Source organism: Notamacropus eugenii, chromosome 1 (assembly GCF_028372415.1).
Source record: "Notamacropus eugenii isolate mMacEug1 chromosome 1, mMacEug1.pri_v2, whole genome shotgun sequence".
Classification (NCBI taxonomy): Eukaryota; Metazoa; Chordata; class Mammalia; order Diprotodontia; family Macropodidae; genus Notamacropus; species Notamacropus eugenii.
In genome coordinates this window covers 232,064,939-232,077,684 of record NC_092872.1, presented here as the reverse complement: position 1 = coordinate 232,077,684, position 12,746 = coordinate 232,064,939, and the positions used below count along the sequence as shown (strand labels likewise).

Genomic DNA, 12,746 nt, shown 5'->3' with positions numbered 1-12,746 from the left:
TTTTAACAGATAATCTCACCTCCCCTTTCCAAAAATGAGAAGGCAACCAAGATGAAAAGGCAAGACAGGAAGTCAAATTTCCCAGAATCCAAAGCATAAAAAACAGAGAAATCAAGTAAATCTCAAATACCTGTAAATAAGTGTAGCTTCCAAGTGAATATAGTTATGTGCACAAGCTACAAAGCATGCTAATGGCATTACCTCACTTGTGCATAATAACCTGTGGTTAATGTCTTCAAGGACAAACAGAAAAAAGTAAATGGAAAGATGAGAGAAACACATGTGATGGTGTAACTATAGTTTGCAAGTCTGAACTAGATCCACTAGAAAAAGGCTAGAATGTGCTCTTGGTTTTACATGCCTTAAAAGTTCACTCGAGCATCCTCTCTCCCTCTACCCTACAACTTGTCAATGAAATCAAAAGGACAGTGTGGTCTTAACGAAAACAATGTCCATTAAGATTTGATACTCTGTGTGCATTCTTAATTTATAGAGGGGTATGATTTTTTTGCCTGCTAGTTCCATGTCGTTATTTGAGCTGCATATGAGGTAAGAAAAGCTCTTTACAAGAAGATCCTTGCTACTTCATGCCCTGGAGCATATTATCAATGTGATAAGAGAAGGAGGTGACACAGGCAGGTCAATGAAATTCAGTCTTCCTTACTTTGGACAGCTCAGAGAGAACCTCAAAGTAACATCTCCCTATGTATAGGTGAGACCTAGAAAAATGAGCCTACCCAATGTTATGAATCTGTTACATTGTCATAAAGACAGTTATCCCTTAAGGAGGTGCCTACACGTTCTTTTGGATGTAGAATCACTAAAAGTAGAATAATAAGAAAAGCAGGAGGGAAGATTCAAGAGGCTTTAAAAATTACTTATTTTACTTGCAGCATTTTTCTCCATTCAGTAAATGAAATAATGCAAGGGTACCTATAGCTCAAGCAAAAGGCATAATACAAAAATGGCAAGAAATAATTCATGTTGGGTAAAAAAACTGCCCAGATAAAAAACACACTCATGAATACTTGACAAAGCAACAAAAAAAAAAAAAAACCCACTGAAAAATCTACAGATTAGTTAGTTCTCAACCAAAATATTTTCTGAATGACAATCATCTTTGGGGAAACCTTAGCATTGCATTTACCTGAAGAAAGCTGTCCTGACAGCAGAGGAACTCATTTCTCTTCATGATTGATTCAGTCGTTAGCACCAATTCATTTTTACTGAGGGCTGGCTCACTCTGACATGGGAAGACTGCCTCAATATTAAAATGGAAGAAGATAGAAATAGTATTAAATGAAAGAAAATTTAATAAAGAAACAAGACAATTAGCCAACCAACACATACAGATCTAAAAGTTTAGCAGCACATTATTTTTTAAAAACCATCTAGTTCCTCAATCCTAAACACACAAAAAGAAAATGGGACTTTTTTGGTTACTATCTTTCTATAAATCGCCCATGGTTCTGCAGTTGAACTGAACACAGTAGTATCGAACATAGATAAAATTTCTGGTTTTCACAAAATCTAAACTCATGGCCCAGGAGAGGGCAACAGAACGCTGTCAAAGGATGAAGTAGAAGGCTGGGGTCTTTGCCTAGCTGCTGTTTGCTCTAAGTAGGCACCTATACATTAAAGCTGCACTCTTACTTTAACCCTAGCTCCCAATCCAGAAGAAAGGTTAAATCTTACTTTGATGTTATCAAGCACTCTTTTGAACTCCAAGGGCTCATCTTTTCCCTCCATGGCTGCAGGATCCAAGCCGTCACCACCATAAATAAACTGGATAATATCACCAGTCGAGCTTCGGACAGTAAGGTCATACTGTGAGCAGAGATCTTCAAGAGATTTCACAAGCCTTCTCTAAGGAAAGGATGAAGAAGAAACAAAATCAAGGCTGCTGTGAAAGGAATATGTTCATAAAGTAAATTTATTCAAATTTTAACAATGCTCCAATAACATAACCACTCAGGATAAACAGGCTGTCCTAATCAAATCCATTCCCCAACCCCACCAAATTAGAGCAAAAAAAGAAGTTCTCATGACAGATGTGCTGGGATTTCAGATATACCACAACCTATAGTACTCTCTGTATTTGCAAAGGTGTGCAGAGATGACATACTTCAGAACGCACACTATTTAAATCCAGTGTTCTGAGTCTGCTCTAACTTTGTCTTCATTTTCCTAAGGTTTACATTAATACGATGGCTTTGCATTTAAAAAAAGAAATTTGGATCAGACTTCCTGTAGGTTCTTATGAGCACTACTGAGGACTGGGATTCATGTCCCTTATTAGGGACAGAGAGAAAAGGAGAGCAGGGATAGCCTCGTATTTGAACCAGTACAAAGCAACTCTTTCCAGGAAACTTCAGATTAAAAATGAACATCTCACAGCAGAACTCATTTGTTGTACAACGACACATTGCTCTGGGAATTTTAACTTTCCCACATCAAAAAGGCAAAGATAAAAATCCAAAAACATATTAAAGTAACAGTGACAAACACTTCACAGCTCCTTAGAGTTCTGTCAAATTTGACTTGCACAAAAACAAGAAACAATTTCTTGTTAGAAAATGATTTTTGGTGGCATGGCCATGCAATGGAATACAACTACGCTGTAAGAAACAAGGAATGCGACTGACGTATGGGAAACAATCGTAACAGGAAGCACAAAAAAGCACTGGAACAGAGCGATGGCAATGACAAGGACCAAGCTCTGTCCCTCGGAGAACCCACAATAAGGACCTGCTTCTGGGCTTCTTTGCAGAGGTGGAACACAGATCACATCAGACCCTTTCTAGGTAAGTCAGTTTTTCAGAATTACTTTTTTGCCTCCACCTCTAACCCTTCCCTCCTTTAATTTTTTGTTAGAAAGGGGAGGAGGTCAGGGTGTAGGGATTCTCTGAAATGTCAGCAAAAGATATCCATGTGAATGCATAAATTCAAGTCAACAGGATTTAAGGTTATGGTTCTATCACTAAATACATGAAGCTCAGGTTCGGCCTTAATGTTCCAGGTCTTCTAGTCAGCTGGTTTGTTAGGACATACAACATGGCCTGCACAGCTGTCCAGTTCTTCCAGGAGAAGTCCATCACTCTGGAATGGTCCACATTCTAGAGGGGGCCCACACAGCCTACAGCCCAAGCTACTCATTTAGTGGCCTGAGAGGGGAAGGATCTGCCTGCAGCTGGCCACGTGCTAGATCTACTGTCAGGTTGCTGCTCTGCCTGGAATGTCTGCATCACACCTCATCAGATCAGTCTGGATGAAAGAGTAAGAATTAGAGCACCTACCTTGCTAAAAGATTTTCTTTTTAAGCCAAGACTAGGTCAATTAGAGCACACATATAAAACATGCAAATGCATGAGGGACTTGTACTTCTCCAGTTACCTGCATATACCCTGTCTCAGCCGTCTTGACAGCCGTGTCAACCAGCCCTTCCCTGCCAGCCATTGTATGGAAGAAAAACTCTGTTGGTGTCAAGCCAGAATAAAAGCTATTGGCAACAAAACCTTTGGCAGCTGGAAGCTATAAAGAAGAGAAAAATAAAGAAAAATACAGAACTTTAGAGTTGGAAGAGACTTTCAATAGGTCTCTTCCCATCCAAGTGATAGGGAAAGAGCTTGATCTATGGTCAGAGTCCTGGATTCTAAGTGCCTCTGCTAGTCCTTCCTTCTCTGGTTAAGGGTGATGGAACATCTGGTCTGTAAGGTCCAATCCAGCTCCAACTTCTAGGAATCCCCTCATTTTATAGATGAGGGAACTGTCCTAAGTACATTGACTTACCCAATATCCCAGTTAGTGGCATATTCAAGACTAGAATTCCTCATTCTCAGTCATACTCAGTCACCAATATTTCAACCTCTCTTTTCAAGGCTCATAATTGTAAACTATATCCAAAATGCATATCTCCTTCCCTCCACCTCCAATGTAATAAGGATTGAAGACAACATATAAATTACCCACTGATCCCTAAGCCACAGGTTTTTGTTTATCCTTCTTCCTTAAAAATGAAATAATTTTGCCTGAGTCAGGTTAGAATGAGTTAGGCTAAGCTACATGTCACATAGTGGTAAGCATACAACTGTGATGGCCACTAGATCAATGGTCACCTAAGCATCTTGAAAGCATTAAAGGAACTGTTCAACATTGAGCTAAAGAACACTGAGGAGCTCAGCAGCTCCACTTTCTTGGGTGATACTTTGGTCCTAACACTTATATCTGAGCACTTGAAAAATACCCAAGCACAAACACAGGTGGTATTTATAATATGTACATTTCACTAGACCTAAAGCAGCTTCCGTTTCGTTACTTAGATTTGAGCTGGGTCATTTATCTTTCTGTAGAAAAGTGGTGATACCCAGGGAAATGCAGCTCAGATCTGTGTGACCAACTCTAACAAATCCTTACCTACATGTTGAGTGATGGGCCCAACAGTGAACACCCTATAAATACTACTCACTAACATCTTACTGTCCCATTAAATGACACAAACCTCAATCTAGGCTCCTGGTGGGTTTTCTTGAATCTCACCCAATCTTGTCATGCTTACCTTTGAGTGCTTCTCAAAGTGAGGTAAGGATCTGTTCTCAAAACCGTCTGGCACTCGAGAGCCACTGATAGCTTGCTGCCCCACACAAGCAATCATCTGAGATATATTAATAAAAGAACCTAGAGAAACAGATCAGGAATTCAATATGAAAACCAGATTGTCTCTGACAACAAAAGATATTTTAACTATGTATTTTTAAAAACACTACAGTCAGTGCAGATTTGGAACTATGTCCAAAAAGCTATCAAATGATGCAGAGACCTTAACCTAGAGATACCGCTAATTGATCTTATACTTAAAAAAAAAAAAAAAGAAATCAAAGAAAGGGAAAAAAGGACTCTGTAGAAAAATATTTACAGCAGCTCTTTTTGTAGTTATAAAAAATTGGAAAGAGAGAGGGTGACAACTAATTGAGGAATGGCTGAACAAATTAAGGTATACAATTATGATGGAATCCTATCCTGCTACAAAAATGGTGAAGGGGATGCTTTTTCTGAAAGCATCCCCTGGGAAGAACTGTATGAGCTGATGCAAAGGAAAGGGAGCAGAACCAGGAGAACAATTTATACAGTAACAGTAACAGTGAAAGCATAATAAACTCTTCAAGACTTAGCAACTCTAACCAGCACAAAGATCAACCATAAATTCCAAAGGACTCATGATGAAACATGCTATCCACCTCTGGACTCAGAGGGCAGACTGAAGCATGATTTCTTCTCTTTCTTTTATCTGGACATAGCTAATGCAGGAATTTGCTTTACACAGCCACACAATTACATTGGGCTTTGTTTTTCTTGCCTTCTCAACAGGTTGGGGAGGGGAAGGAGGAGGGATAATTCAAAATGGAAAATAAAATTTAATTTTTTAAAAAAGATACAGCTGTAGGTTTGTGAGAAAAATTTTGTTCAAAGAGACTTCTCTAACACTTAGAACTACAGTAATATATTATTATAAATTCCTTGAAAGTAAAGTAGCTAATCTTTCACCATGCCATTCTTTTTTTTTTTAATTTTTTATTTTTTAATGTTTAACAATCATTGCCATACAATTGAGATTTTATCCCCCCCCACCTACCCCCCACTACCCCCCTCCCTCCCCACGACTGCATACAATTCTGTATAGATTCTACATATACTTTCCTATTGAGTATATTTTCACTATAGTCATACTATGTAGTCAGACTAAAATAAATGAAAGAAATCGTATAACAAATCAGAACATGATACACCAACACATACACATACATAAACATGATCTGCTACATTTTGTGAGTGACTTCCATATTTCTTTCTCTGAGTGTGGAAGGCATTTTGCCTTGAGAACCACCTTTGGGATTTTTTTTTTTTTAATAAGAAGTTTTTGCATTATTACAAAAATCCAAGTCTACCAGAAAAAACTCTCACACACTGTGGTCGTTGCTGTGCACAAAGTTCTCCTGGTTCTGCTCCTGTCACTCAGCATCAGGTCATATAAGTCCTTCCAGGCCTCTCTGAAGTCTTCTTGTTCATCATTTCTTATGGCACAATAGTACTCCATTACATTCATATACCATAATTTATTCAGCCATTCCCCAATTGATGGACATCCCCTTGACTTCCAGTTTTTGGCAACTACATATAGTGCTGCTATAAATATTTTTGTACATGTGGGACCCTTTCCCATTTTTATGATCTCTTGGGTCCTAGTAGCAATATTGCTGGGTCAAAGGGTATGCACATTTTTGTAGCCCTTTGGGCATAGTTCCAAATTGCTCTCCAGAATGGTTGGATGCGCTCGCAGCTCCACCAACAATGAATTAGTGTTCCAACTCTCCCACATCCTCTCCAGCATTTATCATTTTCTTGTTCTGTCATGTTTGCCAATCTTATAGGTGTGATGTGGTACCTCAGAGTTGTTTTGATTTGCATCTCTCTAATCAATAGTGATTTAGAGCATTTTTTCATATGATTATAGATAGCTTTAATTTCTTCCTCTGAAAATTGCCTGTTCATATCCTTTGACCATTTATCAATTGGGGAATGACTTGTATGATTATACATTTGGGTCAGTTCTCTATATATTCTAGAAATGAGGCCTTTATCCCCGAGCTTAGCTGTAAAAATTCTTTCCCAATTTACTACATCCCTCTGGATTTTGGTTGCATTGGGTTTGGTTGTGCAAAAACTTCTCAGTTTAATGTACTCAAAGTTATCCATTTTGCATTTCATAATGCTTTCTATCTCTCCTTTAGTAAAGAATTCTTCCCTTCTCCATAGATCTGATAAATACACTATTCCTTGCTTCTCCAGTTTATTCATGGTATCAATCTTTATACCTAAATCATGTACCCATTTGGACTTTATTCTTGTGTACGGTGTCAGGTATGGGTCTATGCCTAATTTCCGCCACACTGTTATCCAGTTTTCCCAGAAATTTTTGTCAAACAATGAGTTCTTATCCCAGAAGCTGGGGTCCTTGGGTTTATCAAACAGAAGGTTGCTATATTCCTTGCCTACTGCATCTTGAGTGCCAAGTCTATTCCACTTGTCTACCTCTCTGTTTCTTAGCCAATACCAAGTGGTTTTGATAACTGCTGCTTTATAGTACAGTTTGAGGTCTGGTAGCACTAGGGCACCTTCCCAAGCATTTCTTTTCATTAGTCCCTTTGATATTCTGGACCTTTTGTTTTTCCAAATGAATTTTGATATTATTTTATCCAGCTCTAGAAAGTAATTGTCTGATAGTTTAATTGGTATGGCACTAAATAAGTATATTAATTTAGGTAGAATTGTCATTTTTATTATATTAGCACGGCCTACCCATGAGCAACTAATGTTTTTCCACTTACTTAAATCTGACTTTATTTGTGCAAAAAGTGTCTTGTAATTGTGTTCATATAATCCCTGGGTTTGTTTTGGCAGGTAGACTCCTAAGTATTTTATACTGTCAACCCTAGCTTTAAATGGGATTTCTCTTTCTATCTCTTGCTGTTGGACTTTGTTGCTAATATATAGGAACGCAGAAGATTTGTGTGGGTTTATTTTGTAACCTGCAACTTTGCCAAAGTTGTTTATTAATTCAAGTAATTTTTTACTTGAATCTCTGGGATTCTCTAGGTAAATCATCATATCATCTGCAAAGAGTGATAACTTAGTTTCTTCTTTGGCTATTCTTATTCCTTGAATATCTTTATCTTGTCTAATTGCTACAGCTAACATTTCTAGTACCATATTGAATAATAGTGGTGATAATGGACAACCTTGTTTCACCCCTGATCTTATTGGGAATGCATCTAGCTTATCCCCATTGCATATAATGCCTGCTGAAGGTTTTAGATAGATACTGCTTATTATTTTATGGAAAGTTCCCTTTATTCCTACGTTCTCCAGTGTTTTTAGTAGGAATGGGTGTTGTATTTTGTCAAAAGCTTTTTCTGCATCTATTGAGATAATCATGTGGTTTTTGTTAGCTTTGTTGCTGATGTGATCGATAATGCTAATAGTTTTCCTAATATTGAACCAGCCCTGTAGTCCTGGTATGAATCCTACCTGATCATAATGTATTAATCTCGTGATAAGATGCTGTATTCATTTTGCTAAAATCTTATTTAAAATTTCTGCATCTATATTCATTAGGGAAATTGGTCTATAATTTTCTTTCTCTGTTTTGTCTCTTCCTGGTTTGGGTATCAAAACCATATTTGTATCATAGAAAGAATTTGGGAGGACTCCTTCTTCCCCAATTTTCAAAAATAGTGTATGTAGAATTGGAATTAACTGTTCTTTAAATGTTTGATAGAATTCACTTGTGAATCCATCTGGCCCTGGAGATTTTTTCCTAGACACCATGCCATTCTTAAAAAACTAATGACTTCTTGTTAGTACTGCACCAAATCTCTTCATCGGAAAGCTAAGAATCACTTGAAGAAGCTCTTTTCCTGGCAGACTTACCTTTAGAGCCACAAAGGGCCATGATAAGGGGGCTGTTGCTCTTGTCCAGCTCTCGGAGGCAAGCACTGCCAGCATGGTCTCGGATCACTGAGAGTTCCTTAAGGATCAATGCCTATGATTCCCACAGAAAGACAAGAAATAGGAGTCTGAGTAGAATATCAGCTACGAGTATGATTAATTCTAAAACTGACCTTTACAAAAACTAAATTGTAATACTAAATTATCTTTTGTTTTTTTTAATCTAGCTTTTCAAAGAAGTCCCAGACAACCTTAAAAAAGACCTGAAGAAACAGGAATGTATGTGCAGAACCTATATAAAATTGTATACCATCTAAGGGAGGGAGTGGGGAGGAAGGAGGGAAGAAGGGGGAGGGAGGGGGAAAAAAATCTAAGATATATGGAAGTGACTGTAGAACACTGTGAACAAATAAAATAATTTTAAAAAAAAGACCTGAAGGTTACCTGTACATCAATCTGCCTCAGAAATGAGTCAGTCAGGTTTTGATTCTGAGAAATCTCCCCACAATGGATGCTATCAAATGCTTTTGTAGTATAGGATACTGTCCAAAAAAGTGGAGGGAGAGAGAGGGGAAGGGAAGGAGAGAGGGGAAGGAGGGAGAGAGACAAAGAGATAAAGACAAAGGGGGTGAGGGAGAGAAAGAGGAGGGAAGGAAGAAAAGAGAAGGGGGGGAGAGCAGGAACTATTCTTCAAGTTAGGCTGCTGATCTAGGCTACTTAGAGACCAACTCATCAGAATGTTAACAGCTGGCAATAACAGCTGCACCAAATCTAGGGAATAGCAGGTAATATGATTATGAAAAATAGGCTCTTTTACACAGCCAGCTCTTTCAAAAGCAGTAGTGTCAGCTTCTGCACTAACAGTGATGATGTGTTGATGTGTCCATGCTGAAGGTGAACACAAATGCTAAGAACAACTGTAGAATGGGCCCAAAATACTCGGATAAAACAAGAGCAACCCCAAGTGGCCAAATGAACAAACATCGAGGGTTTCTGGATCTTGAATGTCAGAACCAGAAGGGAAATAGTCATAACTTGGAAAGAATTTAGTTTTAGTTGTCCGCATCAGGAAGCTAAGCTCTCTAACTGCTGAGGTGAATGGCCCAAGGTTACAACAGGTCGCAGTGGTCTGGACTAGAATCCAGGTCTAGTGACCACCCATGCAGGGCTTCTTCAGCTGCACCAGAATGTCTCCTCACAATCATTAATCCAACAGAATTCCTTTTTAGCAACTGAAGTCTACACTGCAACAGACAAAAGCAGAGAAAAATCACAAGCCCTTACCTCTAATGTCTCCTCCGCGGTGCAGCCAGGCTGCTGCTGCAGTTTGCCTGTGTTCAAGGCTTCAATATATTCATCACATTTTTTGTAGCCAGCGTTCAGTAATTCGTACTTGGCCTTGAGCAGTCCCTGGCCTGGTGTAACATCGCCGATCCCAATGGAGAAGCCTCGGTTAGCTGCAGGGCAGAAAAGAAGGTAAAGAAATGATGGATCTTATTTTGTGAAATACAACGCAGATGTCAATGTGCAGAATGTCTTTTCATTTATTAAAAAAGTAAATACAAATTTACAGAGAAATAGCTAATTCTAGCAACAGATATGAATAATTTATCCAAGTATAAGTTCACTTTTGAAGAAAGCAACACTGCTAAAATAGTGAGAACAGCAATTTTCCATTTGCCATTTTAGTCTTCCAGTGTGAAGGTATAATGTGTGAACTGCTTGTTATTTACGTTGATTTACCTACAAGGGACCCTGAAGTACTCACACAGATAAACGGGTGCCAGCCTGGCGAGCCGTGACATTGCATCAGCAGCTTCAATCTGCCCCCAATCTCTCAGCAAAATGTAAAAGATGTTGTTCTTGGATCCGGACCCTAAAGTTCCTTTGTCCATGCTGCCACTCATTAATTCGCTATTCTGGATGGTCACATCTACAAGCACAAAGGTTAGCAGTGAAGGCTCCCTGTACGTGGTCAGGAGTGCACCACCATGACAAAGGTAGCATATCAAGATGTCTAAGGCTAAAGTAGTGAGTGAAGAGGGTTCTCCTCAAAGGTTGTCTTTTTCTGGGAGATAGGGAAGAAAAGGACTTCAGTGCTCTACCCAATTTACTTAAATTGCAAACTAAAAGCTGTTCCACCTCAATACCCAGAAAGCAGAACCAACAAACAGAGAAGGAAAGAGCCAAACATTACCAAAACCACACAGTCAAGGAGAGACACAACAGAGAAAAAGGCCAGAAGCCTTCATAACATTAACTGTTACTTTAGAGCTAGGGGACAGGAGGTATCTGACTCTGAGGTAATCTTTCAAGGACTTGAAATTCAAACCCTTGGCCACAGATGTCAGGCTCGAAGGTGAATGCTTTCCTGGATAAGGCTACATAGAATGATGGGATTTAGAGTGAGAGATCTCATCTAACCCTTCATCTTACAGATAGAGGAAACTGCTTCCAGAGACACAGTTCATACATGCAAGAAGTAGACTTTAAAACCAGAGTTCCTTCTACTCCTGTTTTTTAATTAGTAATGTGTGCTAATAATATGTTTGGAGCTTTCGCAACTCACTTTCATTTTAATTGAAGCCTAGGAAAGCTATGAAAATACACACACACACAATTAGTGAAAAACACATTAACTGTGAGCTGTAATTCTGTAGTCTTCTCCAAGATAAAATATTGCAGTACTGTAGTCTTAACAGCAGGAATGAAAAAGAAACCATATACTTTATCTAAAGGTTCAGGGAAACTTTCAAATATCTCCTTTTCAACCTCATTTTTGAGGACCATTGACCCTTTCCCCTCCCTAGTATGAGCACACTGAAGAGTAAGAGTGGGCCTGACTCACAGGAGTCATTCACACAGAGGTCCTCCCCTCGGCCACAGTACTGCTTGCCCTTTGTTCGAAGATTGGCTCTCACGGGATTCTCATCACTGGGCTGAAGGATGAGGCTGAAGACTTGTTTTCCAGTCCACAGGGTAACAGGCTGAAAGTGGAGAACATTAGGATAAAGCACTGGCCAGCTAAGAGTACCTTCACTACATTTTGTCAAGCAAAAAGGTCATGACTCTATTATACCAGCCAAGTTGGCTTTGAGCTCAAGGCTCTGTGTGCCTGGCTACAGATGTCATTTAAAGGCTTAGTTAGGCTATAGACGGTTTGACAATAAACACATAAGATTTAACTGTTATTAAAAACCAACCTTTAAGATTGTTGGGGGTGGAAGGCGAACTTTAATTTTCTCATCCTTGCCAACTAGAATGGAAGCAATGATCTGACACGCTTTAGCTCGATCAAAGAAAGTATCTTTAAGAGTAAGAAGATAGGCACCTGAAGTTGTAAAATACAAAGAATAGTAGTTAATGGAAAATACACACTGGTCACATTTCAGGATAAATTTTAGAAGTCACTAAAAATATTGTAGGCATTTGTGCTGATAAACCAACTAATTAAAACAGCAAATATTTATGGAATACTTTACATTTTACAAAGTATTTTATTAATAAGGGAAGAAAATTCAAAACCTTTAGCAAAGGTTTTTTATGGATACACTTAAAAACTATAACAATCACTAAGACACTCAGCCCACCAGGAGTCACAAGACTTGGGTTCCATTGCCAGTTCACCCATTATCTAGCTTTGTGACACTGGGCAAATCACTTTCCTTCTACTGATCAGTTTCCTTGTCTGTAAAATGAGGGTGTGGGAATAGATAACCTGTATGACTTATTTTAGCTCTAACATTTGACAGTTCAATGAACCTATGTTCAAAATACATTGTGGTGATTATTTTGAAAGTACTTTTCACAAAAACAAATCACTTGAATACCTCACTATATCCACCATCTTCTGCTCCCCCCCCCGCAATGTGCATGTGACACACCTGTCAAGAAATCCTGAATAGCAGCAATTAGTGGTTCCCCATTTCTTGGCGTTACTAGGTTTGCTTTTGTCTAAAAGAGAAAAAGATCAAATGCACCATAATTCACCTAATGTTAGAATCATTTGCAACAATTCCTCAAAAGGTTTACAAAAATAATGCTTCCTTTTTTTTCATATTGCATAATTACTTTTTGTTACCTATTCCTCACTAACCATTCCAAAAAATAGATTCTTTGAATGATGAAAAAAGTGTTTTAAAAACAAACAATGCCATTTTTTTATTTTAAAGCATTACTCAGACATATCGGCTGAATTTCTCTTTGGCTAATAGGTCACTCCTCTTCTAACTAATAAAACATTT

At 38.5% G+C, this 12,746-nt stretch overlaps 1 protein-coding gene across 2 annotated transcripts in view; it reads right to left on the bottom strand.

Moving 5' to 3' along the window:
• POLR3A (RNA polymerase III subunit A) overlaps positions 1–12,746 on the bottom strand; it is a 49,510-nt gene that overhangs the window by 17,218 nt on the left and 19,546 nt on the right. For both annotated transcript variants that reach the window (XM_072628066.1, XM_072628067.1), the window contains 10 exons: positions 12,387–12,456; positions 11,706–11,833; positions 11,351–11,489; positions 10,271–10,435; positions 9,787–9,959; positions 8,485–8,596; positions 4,556–4,674; positions 3,394–3,531; positions 1,696–1,866; positions 1,148–1,261 (listed from right to left, as the gene is read on the bottom strand). In XM_072628066.1, coding sequence (XP_072484167.1) covers positions 1,148–1,261; positions 1,696–1,866; positions 3,394–3,531; positions 4,556–4,674; positions 8,485–8,596; positions 9,787–9,959; positions 10,271–10,435; positions 11,351–11,489; positions 11,706–11,833; positions 12,387–12,456 — 1,329 coding nt within the window. The remainder of the gene's footprint in view (positions 1–1,147; positions 1,262–1,695; positions 1,867–3,393; positions 3,532–4,555; positions 4,675–8,484; positions 8,597–9,786; positions 9,960–10,270; positions 10,436–11,350; positions 11,490–11,705; positions 11,834–12,386; positions 12,457–12,746) is intronic.